General features: G+C 36.8%; 1 protein-coding gene across 2 annotated transcripts; it reads right to left on the bottom strand.

Annotated features, from left to right (window-relative positions):
- Positions 1 to 2,487: 2,487 nt before the first annotated feature.
- LOC145545308 (C-type lectin domain family 2 member D11-like) lies at positions 2,488 to 18,948 on the bottom strand. 2 transcript variants are annotated; one of them, XM_081589445.1, is made up of 7 exons: positions 18,836 to 18,948; positions 12,927 to 13,089; positions 11,757 to 11,930; positions 7,740 to 7,886; positions 5,469 to 5,644; positions 4,791 to 4,897; positions 2,488 to 3,325 (listed from the first exon to the last, which is right to left on the bottom strand). In XM_081589445.1, the coding sequence occupies exons 3-7, from the start codon at positions 11,821 to 11,823 to the stop codon at positions 3,205 to 3,207; spliced, it is 618 nt and encodes a 205-aa protein (XP_081445571.1). In that variant the 5' UTR covers positions 11,824 to 11,930; positions 12,927 to 13,089; positions 18,836 to 18,948; the 3' UTR covers positions 2,488 to 3,204. The 2 variants fall into 2 exon arrangements, with proteins under 2 accessions (XP_081445571.1, XP_081445570.1); XM_081589444.1 differs by lacking the exon at positions 12,927 to 13,089.
- Between the last annotated feature and the right edge of the window lie 1,695 nt (positions 18,949 to 20,643).

Raw genomic sequence — 20,643 nt, 5'->3', positions numbered from 1 at the left:
AACCCAGGGACTGAACCCCAGTTTCCTGCATTGCAGGCTGAATCTTTACCATAGCTCCCTCTGAACACAGAGAAGACCTCCTCTTCCACCAAATGTGGATGATGATACCAAGCCCTGGTAGAACTCTGGGCAGGATGATGAGTCTCAGCTTAGCAGGCCCCCTAAAAGCCACATTGGCAGTGATGACAAAACTCAGAGTCTTAACTTCAATCCTCTTGGGAAGAGCTCACAAATTCTCAGTCCCACTTGCTTCCCATGAGCCCAGCTGTGTCATCCCTACACATGTTGATTGAGTGTGTGTGTGTGTTAAGTACTGGTCCAGAGAAGCCTTGACCAGCAACAGAACTGGAGTCCCAGCCCACAGTGCCAAAATCCAACAGCAAGAATAACAACAAAAACCATATGATTTAATTAAAACATGAGAGAAAGCAAATAGACATTTTTATAAAGAAGATATACAGATGGCTAGTAGGAACATGAAAAGATGTCCTACACCACTAATCATCAGAGAAAAAATCAAAGCTACAATGTTAGATTGGACATTATCAAAAAGGCAAGAGACAAGTTTTGGCAACAACGTGTAGAAAAAGGAACCGTTATGCACTGCTGGTAAAAATTTAAATTGGTAAGCCACTATGGAAAACATTATGGAATTTCCTGAAAAAATTTAAAATAGAACTATCATATGACCAAGCAAGTTCCTCAACATCTTATAGCTCCTTCCACACACTATTATAGTTTTATTTTATTATTGCATACTATTTCACTTTATGGACATATCAGTTTGACTTAGCAGCATTTCTATTGATTTATAGGATGCTTTTTGTAGTTATAAATTCTATAAATTTAAATCTTTAGTGAATATGAATAAATCTTACAAATAAATAAATAAGTATATAAATAAATACATTTAAAAGGTTAAGGTGTTTAATGTTACATCTTTAGAAAAAGCTGAGCAGACTGTTCATTCTTTCTGATGCCTCCTGTGAGTCTGTCAAACACTTGTGCTTCCATATTGTCCAGCCAAGGAAGCAAAGGAAATAGACAGGGAGTGAATGCATCTTGCATTCTTCCTGTCCCCTGTCCCCTTCAGTCAAAGTTTGCTTTGTAAGGAATTAATTTCCTAAGATAGTCAGGGTTCTCCAGGAAAACAGAACTAATAGAATGTGTGGAAGATTTACTTTGAAGAATTGGTTCATTTGATTATGTTGTTGTTTAGCCACGATGTTGTGTCTGACTCTTTGAGACCCCATGGACTGTAGCCTGCCAGTCTTCTCTGTCCATGGAATTTCACAGGCAAGAATACCAGAGGGGGTAGCCATTTCCTTCTCCAGGGGATTGTCCCAGCCCAGGGATGCAACTCAGGTCTCCTGCACTGCAGGCAGATCTTTCCCACTGAGCCATCAGGGAAGCCCCTAATTAAACATATAATATTTATACATATATGGAAAATTAATATATACAAAATTGCATAAAATTACACTAAGTAACTGACAAGGAAGACAAATATCATACGGTATCACTTACATGTAGAATCTAAAAAAAGGCTACAAATGAACTTATAAAACAGAAATAGTGTCACAGATATTGTAAACAAGTTAAAACCAGGGGGTAAGAAGTCAAGGAGAAATGGAAGTACATAGAAAGGATATGTTATAAGTGACTCTTTTCTACTTTTGTAGACTCATGAATACAGTGTAGTTAATGCTGTAAAACTTTAAAACATTTGTTTATCAAACTCAATCATATATTCTGAGATTGGGTATCACATGGTTAATGGGTAGAAGTAACTAATTATTTGTGATTTAATTAGAGTGGAAGCAAGATTTTAAACTCCAATAAAGGGTAAACAAAAGATTGGTATATAAAATACCAAAACCAAAATATTGGTTTATAGGGATAACATTTATTTAGCACACTGTAACTTATAACATAAACACCAAGAATTGAAGTGTACAAAGCATTTTTTCAGTGTTTACAATGTTTTAAAATATAGAGTCTATAATAAATATTATTCTTAGTAAATTTTTTTTTTTTGAGCTGCTTTTATCTTACTGGCAGTATGAGGAATCTTGTATATGGGTTGTGGTATGTGGAACCCTGTGTGGTTTTTTTTTTTTCTTGCCAGTTTCTGTGATGTCTTTCTTTTTTCTTTCCTGCTTTTTGTGGTAAGATTTTTTTTTTTTTAATTGGAGTAAAATCTCACATGCATCAACCAAAGATTCCACATGTTGTACCGCTGATTCACTTTGTTATAGAGCATGTGGAATTTTTAGTTGCTGCAGTGGGAACTTTTGGCTGAGACAAGCCTGGAGAATCTTATAGTTTAAGCTTGCAGGATCTAGTTCCCTGATCAGGGATCGAACCCAGGCCTCCTGCATTGGGAGCAGAGTCTTAGCCACTGGACAACCAGGTAAGTCCCTAGTCTTGGGAGTTTTAAAAATTTCCCTATGTGTCTTTTTTTGTTAAATTTAATGAATTAGTTAATTTTTGGCTGCACTGGGTCTTCCTTGTTTTGCGCGTTTCAGAGAGTGGGGTCTACTCTTCACTGTAGTGCACGGGCTTCTCATTGCAGTGGCTTCTCATGTTGCAGAGCACAGATTCTTGGGCACTTGGGCTACAATAGTTACTGCTCATGGACTCTGGAATCCAGGCTCAGTATTGTGGCACATGGGCTTAGCTTTTCCGTGGCATGTGAAATCTTCCTGGACCAGTGATCGTTCCCATGTTCCTTGAATTCGCAGGCAGATGCTTATCCACTCTGCCACCAGGGAAGTCCAAAAAAATTTTCCCCATACATTTGTAACTGATGGTAAGAGAATTTCGATTGTGTTAACCAATTAATAACTTTTCTCATCAGTGATTAAAATCATTTTGTATGGCTTAGTTATCATAGTTATTTTTATGGTCCCACGTGTGCAAAGAAAGTACTGTCTGTATATAAAAAGAGGTATGTATTCATATTGACTGGGTTCAAAACATAAATATCAACTCATATTATACAACACTTGTTTAATTTAGAATCATGCTCTTCCAAATCCCTGTATTATTCAAGTATAGCTTGTCTCCTTGCTGTTCACAACACTATAAATGAATATTGGTGATATTTTTGGAAGAGCAAGAAATAGAGCAGCAACTGTACATAATATATAATGCATCTCTTGGAGATGGTGTGTGAAATTGCCTAAAAAGGACTTGAAGAATTTAAGGACATGGGAGAATTATTTTTTTGCTGCAAATCCATTTTCTATCTGTGTAACTGCTGGCACTACTAACTCCAAGGTCATTCAGGTAGCCACATGTCGCATCTCCTGTGATAGCAAACCTAAAACCAAACACAAAAATATTAAAAAAGCATAGGCAGGGCATCTACATTCATTCCTCCTCTGTATGTTTCAGCACCCCCACTTCATGTTAAGGTAAACAAGAGAAAAGTGAAAATCTGTTGTTCATAAGTCTTCTGAGTAAATATACACCATTTCTGTATTTAGTTCCTTTTATATTCTCAAAGTCTCTGCTGGAGTATCAGAAGATTATCACTATCCATCCCAAATCCAGTTATGTTGTTGACTAGGTATTTAACTAGTGCTTGCTGTGGTAGCCAAGTGAACTGTTGCCATGGGTGGTGATAAATGAAAATTGAACATATTGAGATATAGGGAAGTCATTCTGGTTTATAAGTGAATTAAATTTTATGCTATTTAAAACAACCTGTTTGTGGCCTATCAAGTATACGTTACACTTCTGCTTTAATTATTAAAGAAAAGGATACATTGACCAGAAGTAAAAATGTCCATGTTAGAAATAAAGATTAAATGTCCCTCTTCTTGAGACATCAATGCTGGTTCTCCTTTGGTGATAAGACTCCCTTCCCAGGTGCTAGGGCCATACTGATCCGCTGTGTATGTGCTGGTCTATTCTTTTTTTTTTTTTTCTGGGGGAAACCTCAAAGAAATGTAACCCTGACTTGTTTAATGTTCTCAGTTCTGACAAGATGTAAAACCGGGCTAGAAACCCTGTTTCTCTGGAGCAGTTTCTCCGAGTAATCTAGGAAGTGGTCTAGTTTAGTCCTCAACTTGGTTGAGGACTAAAAAACATTTTCTCTTATTATTATTGATCACTTATTGATCTATTATTGATTATTTTCATTGCCAGTGGCCTTGAGTGAAGAATATTTTCAGTGCTCTCCTGACTTGTTTCATACATGTGTGAAAATAAAGTGTTTACTTACTAGTAAATTCTTAAAAGGGCTTAGTTTTGATTGAGGGAAGTGACTGCGCCCTTATATTCTATCTGTTCCAGTGCAATGATTACATTCAAAACATTCCCACTGAAGTGCTCACAATCCAAGGAATGTTACTAAGTTCCTCCCAGAGATAATTTAGGGAGGATTCCCACTGGTTCCCTGACAACCTTCCTTTTAGGAATGAACGTAGCAAATGAAAGAGTGGACTGAGGGTCTGTGGATATCAATTCTTAGTGACTTTCTAAGATTGTAGGACCTCATGTGCCTCAGCTGTTCTCTCTACCTTATAAGTAGAGAATTAGCACAGTTTAAGTCAGTGGGTGAAAGTGGAAGAACTACATCCAATGTTATCGTCATGATAAAGGTTTCAACTGAAATCATATTAAAGTTTTTCCAAAGGTGCAACTAATAAATGGAAGAGCATACAAAGGATTTCTATTTCTTAATTCATAACCTGTCCATGATATTAAATTTATTTTCTCATAAACACAATTCATACCCCAAACCACATGTAAATACAATAGAAGAAAGTCTATAAACTTACGAGGCATTATACTTAGAGTTGTCTGTCCATTTCCAAACATGATGTGATGATTCTCTACTAAGGCCAATCCAATGGTCAGAAGGGCCTTTGTATCTTATCAGGAAGTTCTATTATAAAACATAGAAAGGGAAAACACATGTCTCCTTCATTTTACCCTTCAGTCCTCTTCCCCTTAGCCTTCTCTCTTTAAATGGCAGCCTGAATAATTGATAAGTTTAGAATCTGGTGGGAGACTAGTCCCAAGTTTTCAGCTTAAGTGACTCAAATATCTCTGATCCTAAATTACATTAAAGTGACCACACATCCCAGTTTGACTGAGAAAGTCCCAGGTTATACCTGTGGCACCAACTTATTATTAATATTGTCATTTTCACTCCCCAAAATGTCCTGATTTGGATGATAAATTACATGATTATCGTATTTCTTTGTACAATGGGAACAATATTTTTAACTAAAGGTTAACTATAAAGATACAAGAGACAATGTGTCTAAATTGTCTCACAGGGTTCCAGGCAGAGAACATACCCAAGAAACATCAGGCACTGATATGTACTCCAAGCCCCCAAGTCTGCCTGGAATGGGATCCTTCCTCTTCTTTCAGCGGTCACCCTGTGCAGCCTATATCCTTCTCAGGGGCTAAGGATTTAACAAAGAGCATGATCCAAAAATATTCCTTACCAGCTCCTCCTCGGTTTCAAACTGAGCCAGAACAGCTTCCCGTGAAGTACAGAATGTCTGACTGAATGTCCAGTTCCTTGTGTCTTCCGAAAAATAAAAACATTTTCTTCCAAATCCTATCCATCCTTTTGAGCAGGGAGCATACAGAACATGTGAGTCCAGCTCTCTCCTTCTCACTAAAAGTTGGACAAACACAATGAATATAACAAATTTTCTCATCCCTTTCATCTATTTTTCCACTTACCATCCTGAGGTCAGTCTTTTTTTCTTTATGTGTGCATGTATACACACATATGCGTATATATAGCACAGTATATATGTGTGAAAGTCACTCAGTCACGTCTGAATATGCAGTCCATGGAATTCTCCAGGCCAGTGGATCTTCCCAACCCAGGGATCGAAGCCAGGTCTCCCGCATTGCAGGCAGATTCTTTACCGTCTGAGCCACCAGGGAAATTCCAAAATGAGGGGTTTGCAGAAAAACATGATCAAATATCAACTAGACTCTTGTACTTTTATGACTTTTGGAAATAGCATTTTGTTTTTGCAAGCTAGTGGTAGTTGCTTTCCCTAAATGATTTTATTAGATCGAATTGCCTTGGAACAAAATGTACTACAGAAACTAATATGTGAATAAATGCATATATATTTTATATGGTGAACTTTTACCCGAGGTCAGTCTTGAGGTATGTATTGTACATTCAATTGTTGCCTCCTGGAGTCATCACTAACAGTCTTATCTCAGGCACAAAAGCCATCAGTCCACTGATCTTCAAGCAGAGAATCTGTACCTCACTTCCCAGGGGTCCATGGACACTAATTGTTATAAAGAAATCAATTTCTGTAGCATTTAATTTCTGTAGTACTCTCTCCAAGCATCATACAGATTTCCCTTTCCCCATAGCCTCTTTATATCAGTCCTTCTTACTCTTGACAAAAGAAAGGCAAATTCTTTACCTTTCCTAGATTTTACTATGACAAAATATAATACAGTTCAAATACTGATTTTGGTACCAAAAATACGATGTAGGGTTTCCAGAAGTTTTTTGTTTTCTGTGAATTTCTGTTAAATATGTGTAAAAATATATGGGCCCTGATTAGATACTCTGTAACCAGCATATTTTAGAGTATAGCCTATGGGAAGAATAGATGTTTTTGCTTCATAATCTCACTTTTCCTCACTTATCCAACCTGATAGAAAATACTGTTGACTCAACTTTCAGAATAGACAGATTCTGACACCCTGTCCCACCTCCACTGTTACCACCAGGGCCAAGTCACTGTCCTATCTGGTGTGGATTTCTACAACTTTGTCCTAGTAGCTGTTCCTATGTCTAACTTTTCTTCTAACAATCTGTTCTCAATGTAATAGTCAAAATGATTATTCTACAATGAAATTCAGATCATGGCATTCCTCTCTTACAATTTTTCTCTTCTAGTTCCTCCCCATTGCACTCAGAACAAAATCCAAAATCTTTAACTGACTCATAATGTTGTGACCCCCAACCCATTACTCTTCCTCATTCTCACCTTGCTTCAGCTGAAGAAGCCTCCTTGCTGTTCCTCAAACCTATCAGGAGATTCCTCCTTTCATTCTACTTGTTCCCACCATCTAGAATGCTTTCCCCACATAGCCAATGGCTCCTTCATCTCCTTCAATAGTTTGCTGAAAAGTCATCCTCTCAAGGAGGCTTACCCTAGACACTTGTACTCCTTGAGTGAATGAGTGAAAGTCGCTCAGTCGTGTCTGACTCTTTGTGACCCCAAGAACTATACAGTCCATGGAATTCTCCAGGTCAGAATACTGATGTGGGTAGCAGTTCCCTTCTCCAGGGGATTTCCCAACCCAGGGATTGAACCCAGGTCTCCCACATTGCAGGCGGATTCTTTACCAGCTGAGCCACAAGGGAAGCCCAAGAGTACTGGAGTGGGTAACCTATCCCTTTTCCAGCAGATCTTCCCAACTCAGGAATTGAACTGGGGTCTCCTGCATTGCAGGTGGTTTCTTTACCACCTGAGCTATCAGGAAAGCCCCTTGTACTCCTTACCCTGTTACTTTTTATTATAATATCTGTGTTTTCCTGCTAGAATAGGAGTTCACTGGCATGGGGATTTGTGTGTGTGTGTGTGTGCGCGTGCATGTTTTGTTCATGGTATACCATACCTCAAGCACTTTACTCAGTGCCTGGTTCATAATGGAGATCAATAAGCATTTATTGACTATATAAAAGTGCAAAGAACATTGTAAAGTTTGGAGAACACACAACTTACCGGGGAAAAGAGGATAAAATAACATTAGATTTGCAGCTAGGGATGCAACGAAGATGAAACGATAAAACTTGGCAGAAGTTGCTAGGTATATCCTTTGGAGTATTCTTGCCAATTGGCTCAGCAGATAAAGAATTTGGAGTAATGTACCTATAAATGCAAATGTCAGAAATCTCAATCTCGTGGACGTATTAGGGAGAAAAACTTGACTTGATTTAACACAGAATCAACCTGTAAAGTCAGCTGTACCTCACCTCTCCTATTGCCAACCTACTTCACAAGAGATCAAAGTCCACAAATGATGGACATGACCCAAAGGGGACCAGAGTAAGAGAAACTGAGTTTTTTCCCCCTAGAGTATCTTCCAGTAATTGGAAGAAGAGCTAGGGAAATAGTAAGAAACAAAAAGAGTAGAAATCAGGATGAAAAAAAAATCCAGATTTACCTCCTTAAATGAGAAATCTGGTTAGAAGTACTGAGAGGAGCATTAGAAAATTAATCAATGTAATTCATCATATTAACAGAATAAGAAAAGAGAAAGGATATGATCATCTCAATAAGGATAAACAAAATATGTGAAAAACATAATATTCATCCAATATAACAAATTCCAACAAATTAGGAATTGAAGGACATAAACCAATTCTTGTCATTTGCAGAAAGAGTACAGCTAACATGATATTTAATAGTGAAAAAGTGAACCCCTTCCACCAAAAGTCAGGAACAAGGCAAGGATGTCTGCTCTCACAAATCCAATTTAACATTTTACTAGAGGTTCTATCAGTGCCAATGAGGCAAGAAAAGTAAATAAAAGGCATAAAGATTAGAAAGAAGTGAAAGTGTTTCTAGAAGTCACATCCACTCACCTCTCAGTAGAAATATCAATTTGAAAATGATCTGCACGTTAAAATACCTTCCCCAGAGCCAAGGATTCCAGGCACACTCACTCCCTGCCTCATCCCAGCTCCTTGTACTCCAGAAATTCCAGGCAGATAATGCAGCCTCTGAGGGCTTCCACCCCGGGCTTCCTGTGGGCTCCTAGGAGCCCAGGCTCCTGTTTCCCCCCTGCACCTGCCAACTCCAGCAGCTCCAGGTGGGGCTCATGTGACACTTGGCTCCTGGTGAACTCTTGGGGACCAGGCTCCCAAAACCCTTCCCTCAGGACTGGGCAGTCCAGAAAAGAGAGAGACCCATTCCCCTTGCAAAAAGGGGAGTAAAACAGCACCTGACTTCACTACACATCCCAGATCTGCCTTCCCCAGCATTGCATCAGGCTTGACTCTGCAGCCCTATGTGACTCCCTGCAGGCTCCCACTAACCCAGGACCCCTCACCCCAGTGCTTGCCAGCTCCGGTGACCCAAGAGACACCAGGCTCCTGGCAGGATTCTGGGAACTCAGGCCTCCTTTCACCCCAAGGACTTCTGGCAAAGAATATTGGCCTGAATGTGGTGGGGAACAGTGGGCAAGCCCTGGGATCAGACTCTCAGACTTTGCTTTGTGTCTATCGTCTCTGTGTGGCCCTGCAAACGTTTATTCACCCAACTTCCCCTTTTTCCATGTCCATGTTAATGACCTTCCTCCCCTTTGCAACCCAAGCCACCACCCCCAACATCTTTGTCTTTAGCTGGAGATGGTATTTCATGTGAAGTTTTTGGCCATTTTGACTCAGTTTTCCTGAATCTGTCCCATGTATATTTGCTAGCCAACTTTTCTTTGATTTTCTCCTGTTATCTATGTCAAATCAATTGAATTCTTAAACCAACCAAAAAAGCAAAGGAAAATTGCTTCTTACTCTCCTATGGTTTATCTCTTCTTGTCTCCCTCTAAATTCAAATGCCTTATAATATACTCTGAACAACAAAATCAATTTTCTAATTTGCAAAATAGTGTTAGGGATTATCTCACAGAAGAACAGAGAAATGAACCATAATACTGGTCTATTGCTTTTAACTTTAGTTTTATGTTCTAGAAAACCTAGTTAACTTACAGGAACAGTTTAAATTAAAAAAAAGAAAGAGTTTTCACATTTGCACTGCTCAAATAGTTTCAGCTACATAAGCCCTTGGCTTAGCTAGTAAAACATTAAAGCATTTTAAGAACTTTCTTTTTGATTAAGTGTGAACCCTGTGTTTCAGGAAATTCAATATTGTCTTATTCTTGATAAAAAAATAAAATTCAGAGAAAGGGAGAAAGAAAGAAGAAAGATGGAAATGCATGTTCTTACTAGAAAATAGATGTTCAGTGAAAGGTATTCTTTCTGCGGGGCTGAAGTACAAACATGCATGAGCTATATTCTTTCTCTTTCTCATCAAATTTCTTATAAACTAAAAATGCTAAAGAATTTTCTGTTGGATGGCTTATCCTATTCCCAAACCCACACATTTGTTTTCTAAATTATAAAGTAGGATCTGTACATCAATATTCCCAGTTTGGGGGCAACTTTTTTTTAAGTCAATAATTATTCATGGTTTTATTAAACAGAAGTCTCTTTAGGGAACAGTAAGAAATTAATTCTCAGCTAATATCAACTGGGGAGAGCAGAAGGAGGTTATAATTTTTTTTTTTGTAATGCAGGCATGTTGATAATAACAACATTAACCATATAATACTATATTTCAACAAATGCTTTTAATAATCAATCACTATGTTGTACTAATACTGATACTCTCACTAAATCAAAACTGTTATACTTATGTCTGATTCATGTTGACTTTTGGCAGAAATCAACACAATATTGTAAAGCAATTATCCTTCAGTTAAAAATAAATAAATTTAAAAAAACTGTTTAACTAAAATTGTTAGGTTTAAAAGATGCTCATATTTTTTTATGTTCACTACTGAAAATCTCTGGTAAGACACATTATATAAACTACTTTGGTATCGTACTCTAAATAGGATGACATAAAGCTTGGCCATATAAGATCCACTATAATCAAAGAAATAGAGAATGAAAGAGAGAGAGAGAGAACACAGAAGTACAGCAAACCCTGTGAGACATAAAGGGGAAGAGAGGCAGAGAGGGAGAGACAAGAGAAAATTACCTGGACACAAAATAGGCCTCAATAGATTTTAGCTGAAACATTTAATGATCTCACTGAAAAATCACATTTACCCTTAACCCCAAAAGGAAACTTTGCAGGGCATTTTTGTGACCAAGGGAAGGAAAGTATACTTTTATATTTACTTAGAATTTTTTTTTGAAGAAAATTCACTTTTATTCCTATTTCTTTCAGAAAATGTGACACTATCATTGAAGGCCCAGGTGAAAAGTAACTTCACAATAATGCCATCACCAACTCCCTAAGCGTCATTAAATACTTGTCACACTAATCACATCAAGTTGTAGTAACTCATTTGTCTGTCCCTGAGATGATGAAGCCCTGAAATCAGTGTCTAAATGTAATTTGCCTTTGTAGCTCTATGTCTAACAAACAGCAGGTTCTAAACATGTGATTACTAGATTCAATCACACTACAGCATAGGTGTCCTAGTTAATTTTTTAAAGCATATATATGTATTTATTCTTTTTAAAATTCTTTTCTCATTTAGGTTGTTACATAATATTGAACACAGCTCCCTGTGCTATACAGTAGGTTTGGGCAACTTTTACTAGTATATGTATTACCAAATGCTGGTATCTGTTTACCGTTACTCTGAGATATAATCGTCTGTTATTTAATATCATAATGTGACTTGCCAGAGTGCAAATTGCCAGCAACCTGGGGAAAATATAAAGACTAATAAAATAAACCCAAAGAGCATTTTCCTATTAACCTCCTGTAATGTAATTCGTGTGAAATATTTAAATAACATAAACAGTAGCATAATAACTGATATAACACTTACCTGTCCTCTCAGCCACCTCTAGACCTTCAAACCATCTCTCCTTCTACAGAGTTGAATTGTGAGGTACTGATATTCCTGAAGTTCAATTTCTTTCCTGTTAGTAGTCAGTGAAATAAGAATTCCCCTCCCCAGCCCCCATTTCACTTTGTCAAAGTTTATCAATTTTCACTTACCAGATCGCCCCTCTTCCGTGTTTTCTCTGGAGGTAGGCTCTCTCTGAAACATTTTCAAAGTCTCCATCACAGTAACGTCTCTATTTAATCAAGAGCACATGGCGCTGTTTCATAAGTAGTTTCAAAAACAGGAAGTGAGAAGTGAAAGCAGTAAACTCCCATCCAGTAACTGAGCTGCAACAAGATAAACGAAGTTGACAAGAGTTTTAGAATTACAAAATGCAAAGTGCTTTTAACTTAGAAAATCTACTCCACAATCTTCTTTTCCCTGTCAAAATGGAATAACACGGACCCGATTTATTTTCCTGCCTGAATTAACTAAAAAGAAAAAGATTAAATAAAATGTGTAGAAAGAAATTCCTTTCCATCACTGGGCACCAATCAATGTAGGGCAGTGATCCTTTGGTGAGACCTGCAATTGCTTTGGTTTACTTCACAGACATAGATTTGTCAGTCAGTCAATTCAGTCTATCCGTCCTGTCCGACTCTTTGCGACCCCATGAACTGCAGCACTCCAGGCCTCCCTGTCCATCACCAACTCTCGGAGTTTGCCCAAACTCATGTCCATCGAGTCGGTGATGCCATCTAACCATCTCATCCTCTGTTGTTCCCTTCTCCTCCTGCCCCCAATCCTTCCCAGCATTAGGATCTTTTCCAATGAATCAACTCTTTGCATGAGGTGGCCAAAGTATTGGAGTTTCAGCTTTAACATCAGTCCTTCCAGTGAACACCCAGGACTGATCTCTTTAGGATGGATTGATTGGATCTCCTTGCAGGCCAAGGGACTCTCAAGAGTCTTCTCCAACACCACAGTTCAAAAGAATCAATTCTGCGGCGCTCAGCTTTCTTCACCGTCCAACTCTCACATCCATACATGACCACTGGAAAAACCATAGCCTTGACTAGACGGACTTTTGTGGGCAAAGTAATGTCTCTGCTTTTAAATATGCTATCAAGGTTGGCCATAACCTTCTTTCCAAGGAGTAAGCGTCTTTTAATTTCATGGCTGCAATCACCATCTGCAGTGGTTTTGGAGCCCCCCAAAATAAAGTCTGACACTGTTTCCACTGTTTCCCCATCTATTTCCCATGAAGTGATGGGACCAGATGCCATGATCTTAGTTTTCTGAACGTTGAGCTTTAAGCCAACTTTTTCACTCTCCTCTCTCACTTTCATCATGAGGCTCTTTAGTTCTTCTTCACTTTCTGCCACAAGGGTGGTGTCATCTGCATATCTGAGGTTATTGATATTTCTCCCGGCAATCTTGATTTCAGCTTGTTTTTCTTCCAGCCCAGCATTTCTCATGATGTACTCTGCATGTATTCACAGGCACCTGTAAATAAATAGTTACATATTTCCATTCTTATGCATTTGGAAATACTGGCGATCTATTTACTTGTTTACTTCCGCTTACCAAGGATGCTCTTTTTTTAATATTTACGTCTCTTTGAATCTGTATAATTTTATGCTTAAGACACACAACAAGCAGTTAGTTATATGAAATTTAGCATATATAGTGTATATATTGTCCAAGTCATTGTATCCTAAAAGTTACTAAGCTATTATTATTATTCATTTTACTTTAGTAGTAAAATGAATGAATCTCACAGAGTCTATGTGACTTGCCAGTATCACACAGCTACCAGTGGCCAAGCAAGGCTCACACTCTCTTGCTCATTTTCAAAGCCCATCCTTGTAACCATGAATTACATTTCTACCATAGTTTTTCCCCAATTAGAATTTTTGTGGAGGCTTTATTCTTGCACTGCATGTTTATAGCTTTTCCAACATAATATCTTCTGAATGACCATAAGCATCAGATCTTTTGAAATCAGTCTTTGAGTAATATCCTGTTCAGGTACTCATTTGTGTAAACACAACAAATAAATATCTAATCATTGTCTACCATCTATAACTGTACACTTTTTCACAAGATGTAAACAAGAATTTTTTTTCAGATATGTGTTGATTTTGCTATTCCATTCCTGACATTGGTGGTAAAAAACGGTGGTGAAAAAATTCTTCTCTAAGTGCTTTAAGGTCTGAATCCAAACCGTACCTTTAGAAGTGAAGTGAAGTGAAAGTCACTCTATCGTGTCCGACTCTTCATGGCCCCATGGAGTATATAGTCCATGGAATTCTCTAGGCAAGAATACTGTAGTGGGTTGGCTTTCCCTTCTCCAGGGATCTTCCCAACCCAGGGATTGAATCCAGGTCTCCCGCATTGCAGGCGGATTCTTTACCAGCTGAGCCATAAGGGAAGCCTTTAGAACTACTGTGCAATAGGATAGTCATTAATCACATTTGAGTATTAAAATTTAAATCAATTATAATTAAATAAAAATTTAAAATCTAGCCACATTTCAAGTGCTCACCACCTCCATGTGGCTAGTGGCTATAACTGTGGTTGCACTGATGTGGAATATTTCCACCATTGTAGAAAGTTGATTCAAAAGTGCTGATCTAGAATAAAAATAATAGTTTTCTTCCAGATGTTGAACAAAAGGAACTCCAGCTAATTTGCTTTGAAACAATGAACCATATATAGCTCAATACATTTTACAGTAATTAGAAACATTAGCCTTCTTCAGTATATGTGTTTGTGAAATGTATAGATGTTAAGATCCAAGTGAAGAAACACTGTACAATGAATCTGTGGGATTAAGATTTTCCATAATTTTCTTTCACCATCTTTTTGATGTCCAAAGACTCTGTAGCATTGTGAGTGTGTGTGTTAGTCGCTCAGTCCTGTCCAACTCTGCAATTCCACGGACTGTTAAGATCCAAGTGAAGCAAGACTGTACAATGAATTTGTAGGATTAGGAATTTTCGGAATTTTCTTTCACTACCTTTTTGATATCCAAAGATTCTGTAGTATTTCCCCTTTTTTATTTCTAATATTCTTGATTTGTGTCTTCTCTCTGTTTTCCTCAGTTCGCTTGAGGTTTATCAATTTTACTTATTTCTTCTGAAGAACCAGCTTTGTTTTGTAGAGGCTTATCAATTTTATTGGTCTTTTTCAAGGAGCCAGCTTTTGATTTCATTCATCGTCTCTATTGATTTCTGCTGTTCAATTTCATTTCTTTTCACTTTGCATTTTCCCTTCTTTTTCTAGTTTACTATGGTTAAAGCTTAGATATTTGTTTTTAGAAATTTATTCTTTTTGAATATGTGCATTCCATGTAGTAAACTTTCCTCTAAACACTTATTTCACTCAATGTCACAAATTCTGAAGTTATATTTTCATTTAGTTAAAAATATTTTTAAATTTTTCTTAAAATGTCCTTTTTGACTCATGTATTGTTTAGAAATATGTTGTTAAATCTCCTGTATTTAGGATTTTCTAGTTATATTTCTATGTAGCCATCTGATTCTAGTTTAGTTCCACTATGGCCTGAGCACATACATTATATGATTTCTATTCTTTTAATTTTTTAAGCTATAATTTCTCAGAATGTGGTCTAACATGGCAAATATTCAATCTAACCTTGAGACAAATATATATTCTGCTGTTGTTAAATAAAGTAGCCAATAAATGTCAATTATTTTATATACAGTTGGTTGATGGTGCTGTTAGAATCACACCTGTGTTGTGATTTTCTGCTGGACTGGTCTGCCCATTTCTGACAGAGGGTTACAGAAGTCTTCAGCTATAATAGTGAGTTCACCTGTCTCTCCTAGCAGTTCTATCAGGTTCTGCCTTACATCTTGACACTGTTGTTAGGTTCACATACCAAAGAATTGTAATGTCTTCTTGGAGAATCAATTGTTTTATGATTATGTAATGTCCTTCTTTCTCCCTGATAAGTTTTCTTGTTTAGAAGTTGCTCTGCATGAAATTAATATAGTGTCACTACTCCAGCTTTCTTTTGATTAGTATTCACAAGGAATATCTTTCTCCATCCGTTTCTTTTTTTTTTACTACAAATATCTTCATCTTTAAAGTGGATTTTTTATAGAAAATACAAAATTGGATCTTGTTTTTGTTTTGCTCTGACAGTTTCTTTTAGCTGGTATATTTAAACCATTGACATGAAGATGATTATTTAAACAGATGAATTAATATCTCCCATGTTTGTTAATGTTTTCTATTTGTTGCTATTGTTCTTTGTTTCCATTTGTCTTCTACTTTTTCAGCCTTATGTAGTTTTAGTTGGGCAGCTTAGATTATTTCATTTTCTCTCCTATCTTGTATCCATTGCACTTCTTTCTTTTAAAAAAAGTATTTTTAGTGATTGCCCTGAAGCTTGTAATACAAAATTACAACTAGCTCAAATATGCTTTCAATTAATACTGTAAACCTCAAAAAAGTAGTACAATATCTTATAATAACAAAATAATCCTAATTACACTCTTGTCCCTTATATCATTACTGTCATTCATTTTACTTATGCATAAACTATAAGAAACTAATACAGTCATTATTTTGAACAAGCTGTTACCAGTGTGATCAATTAAGAATAGGAAAGATACATTTTAAATTTTCTCCCTTATTCCTCAAAGTAAATCCTAGTTTCTGACCTGTATCGCTTTCCTTACCTCTTTCTAGTCCTTCCTTATTTTAACATTCTTACAAGGAAGGTCTCCTGGCTACAAATTCCCTGAAGGTTTCTTTTTCTGGAAAAAAGTCTTTATTTCCCCTTCACTTCGCAGGCGATTTCATAGAATATAGAATTCTAGGTTGTTAATTTTTTTTTCTCTCAACAATTTGAACATTTCACTCCACTCTGCTTGTTTACTTGGCTTCTTAGGTGACAAAAGGTGGCAAGGTAATTTTTTTTCTTCTTGCTTCTTTCCAATTTTTTTCTCAATTTTTGTTTGATTTTCTGCAGTTTGACTATGATATACCCAGATGTATTTGATAGAAGTGTGTGTGTGTGCACGCAGATTTACCCTTCTTGGTTTTCTCTGAGCTTCCTAGATCTATGCTTTAGTGTTTGATATTAATTTGGGGTAAATTCTCAGTCACCATTTCTTGAAATATTGCTTCTACTTCTTTCATCTCCTTTTGGTGTCTCCATTACCTGTTACACTTTTTGTAGTTATCCCACAGTTCTTGGATATTGTTTTGGGTTTTCTTTTCTTTTTTTTCAGTTGTTTTCTTTTAACTTTTCAGTTTTGGATGTTTCTGTTGCTATGTCCTAAACTCAGAGATTCTCTCCTCAGCCACGTCTAATCTATTAATGCGACCATCAGACACTCTTTATTTTTGTAAGTGTTTTTGATTCTCTGACATTTCTTTTTTTCCTTTCTTATAATTTCTATGTCTCTCCTTACACTACCTATTTATTCTTCATGGTGTCTATATTTTGCATTGGAGTCATTATCATGTCAATCATAGTTTTAAAAAAGTTTCCAGTGTGATAATTCCAATATTTCTGCCATATCTAAGTTCTGATACTTTTCAAACTGTGCTTAACTTTTTGTTTTTGTTTTTGTTTTCTGTGCTTAGTCATGTCTGACTCTGCAGTGCCATGGGTTATAGCCTACCAAACTCCTCTACCCATGAAATTTTTCAGGCAAGAATACTGGAGCGGGGTGCCGTTGCCTACCTCAGGGGATCTTCCCCACTCGGGGATTGAACCTGCATCTCTTGCATCTCCTGCATTGGCAGGGGGATTTTTTACCACTGGCACCACCTGGGTGACTGAAAACTGTGTTGTAATAAATATATTTGGTCTTTACCTCTGATTCCTGGCAAGGAGCTTCAAAAATCATTATAATTTTTTCAATTTCTTGAGTCATAGAAGAAGCATCTTTGTTATGCTAGTGGTTACTCATTGTGAAGGTTCTGTAGAGTTTCAAGAGAGTGTCTGATCACCAGAAAAAATCACCACCATGTGATTAGAGGGTAGCAAATTCCTGCACCGCTCCTGTCCACAGACACATGAGCTGTGCATGCCTACACCAGACTCTAATGTACCAAAAACACTGAGACCTAAACCCTTCATAGCAGAACATTACCCACATTCCAGATTGGCCATTGGTTGATGCACTTGCAAGAAATATCTGAGTAACACTACAAGGGCTCTGAAAACTGAACTGGAACCAGAGCCCACAAGGCCTGAACCTAGCCAGAGTGATTGTCTGCTCAAATCAAAAATTTATATATGCTCCAGATATTTAAACAAAGAGTCTCCTAACAAAATATTTATTAAAAAATGTCCAGAAGACAATCCAAAATTATCCAGCATATGAATAGCCATAAGAATTTGGACTTGCATGGGGAAAGACAATCAACAGAAGCTGTGCTGATGTGACAAAGATGTTGGAATTATCTAGCAAATATTTTAAGCAGCTATTATAAAGATACTCACAATACCAAAGGAATGAAGAAATAAATGAAGTCATTTAATAAGAATTAGAAATCATCTTTTTCCTCCTCTGAATTGCCTTCTATCTAAATTGATTGCTACTTTTATCAAGGATAAAGAAAATTTTCCAGCCTAAATTATGACACCTCAATTTTCCCCAACAGGTAAAAGTCACTTTTGTCACTCAGAAAGTCATCAAACAAAATCTTAATACATGATTTTTAATTTCAAGCTCATATATATGTATGTATATATTTTTCTTTCTATACGGTATCTAATGTAAGCTATTTTATTTGAATGTTCTCCTAAATTTTTATCTGGACTTGTTCACTTTTTTAAATTGGTAAATATCTTTTACTTGCCTTTTAATGTTTTCTCTCCTGTGAGCTCCAATGATAAGTTTTATACTTTATTTCATAGCAATAACATGCTGCATCTGTGTAACACTTTACAGTATGTATTTTTCTCATTGAAATTAATCATTCCATTATCAGTCATAAATGTAACGTGTTTCCATTTTCTTACCTCTTTCTCTTAATATTTCCCTTTCATTACCTGTTAGAACAGGAATTTCCATATCTGCTTATTTATACAAGTTATAAATACATTTATAATTTTTAAATTATAGCACTCTTTCAAGGTCTCTCATCCTTGAAAACTCTGTACCTGTGAACCACTTTCCCTGTGTAGACACTAGAGTCTTATCAGTAGCATTATTTTATCACCTCAATCCCCACCCTCATTCCTTACAGCCCAAATTCTTACCTCATTTTGGAATTCACACAGTTGGAAGACATCTTTCTCTATCATATTTATATCATGCATTTTACCTCCAGCTCTCATTAAGGAACTAAGACTATAGCCAGCCGTTTGAGGTCGGAACTTCCTGAGTAACTGAAAATGTCAAGCTAAGCTAATTTGGATAGTGAAAGATTCACACAGTGAACCACACATTTTTAGTCAGAAGGCCATTTGCCACACACACACAGAAGTTTGGGCTTTGTATGAATGTTTAAAAAGACAATGAAGTTATTTCACGAATAGTACTTTAATTGCAAGACAATGGATTTCAAACTAGTCACCATGATAAGTCCAATTACGACATGTCAGCTTGCAAATATATTACACAGTTATTGACTATATTCCCTGCACTGTACGTTTCATACTTACAACTCATTTATTTTGTAACTGCAGGTTTTGATTTCTCACTCTTCCTCACCTATTTCTCTCCCTCTTCTCCCCCCACTCCTTCCTGGCAAACACATATTTGTTCGTTGCATCTATAACTATATATACACAGTATAAAAATTTTGAACTGCTATATTGTACAATTTGAAGTTAATTTTGTAAATCTACTATTCTTTAGTAAGAAAGAAAAGGCAATGGTGCTTAAGAGGACATGGGAGTTATTTACTGAAGCAAGTTCCCTGGATACAGCAATAAAGATAGGAGTGACGTGGTGAGGGCTGCTTTTATTCATTTTTGTCAAGTGATAGATAAAACTAGATTTGACTGGACTGAAATGCTGAGAGAATGTATTCCTTAAAATGCATTTCCTGAAAGAAGCAGTGGACATTCTAGGTTATGCTTGTATCTGAAAAACATGAAACACGGAAATGAAAATAAGCTGATATTGATAATGTTGCTGAAACTCTGCCTGTGTTCTCTGGTGCCGAATAGAAACATAGAGACAGGTTTTGGGTGAAGTAGAAAAGAATAACTTTTATTGTGCTGCCAGGCAAAGGAGGCCACAGAGGGCTAATGCACTCAAGACTGTGTGACCCACCCTGGTGTGGGATAGTGAGGAGTTTTATAGTGTTCAAGGAGCAATATGTGACCAACTCATGGACAGTTCTTGGATTGGTTGGCATCCAGGTGAAGTTTCAGGCATCATCAATTTTCCGGTTTCAACCAGTCCAGCGTCTATGTTCTCATGACCAGCAGTTTTCATTTGGAGGGGGTCTGCTTCTCGTAAAAATAACTTAGCAATGTGTGTCATGCCTTTATATATTTCAGAGAAATTGGAGTTCAGTGGTTCTGCTATGTGGTTGAATTATAATCTAAATTGTTACCAGTTCCCCAGCCCAATAGCTAGTCTTTGTTTCTAATCTTCACATTTCTCTCTTCAGTGGGGGTGCTGGGAAAACTGGTCAACTACATGTAAAAGAATGAAACTAGAACACTTTGTAACACCATACACAAAAATAAACTCAAAATGGATGAAAGACCTAAATGTAAGACAAAAATCTATAAAACTCTTAGAGGAAAACATGGGTAGAACATTCTTCAACATAAATCACAGCAAGATCCTCTATGACCCACTTCCCAGAGTAATGGAAATAAAAACAAAAAATAAACAAATGGGACCTAATTAAACTTAAAAGCTTTGGCACAACAAAGGAAACTATAAGCAAGGTGGAAAGACAGCCCTCATGAAACAACTGACAAAAAATGAACGAATCGTTGATTCTTGAGTCAGTCTTTTACTTTAAGAACAAAGACACAGTGGTTTGTACAGTTTCAGAAATACAATGTATTAATGCTACTGCTGCCATAACAAAATGCCATGTACT

This window comes from Giraffa tippelskirchi, chromosome 4 (genome assembly GCF_054371585.1).
Source record: "Giraffa tippelskirchi isolate mGirTip1 chromosome 4, T2T-mGirTip1v1.2.pri, whole genome shotgun sequence".
In the NCBI taxonomy this organism is placed as follows: domain Eukaryota; kingdom Metazoa; phylum Chordata; class Mammalia; order Artiodactyla; family Giraffidae; genus Giraffa; species Giraffa tippelskirchi.
The sequence above is the reverse complement of the archived record's forward strand: the minus strand, read 5'-3'. Positions and strand labels throughout refer to the sequence as shown.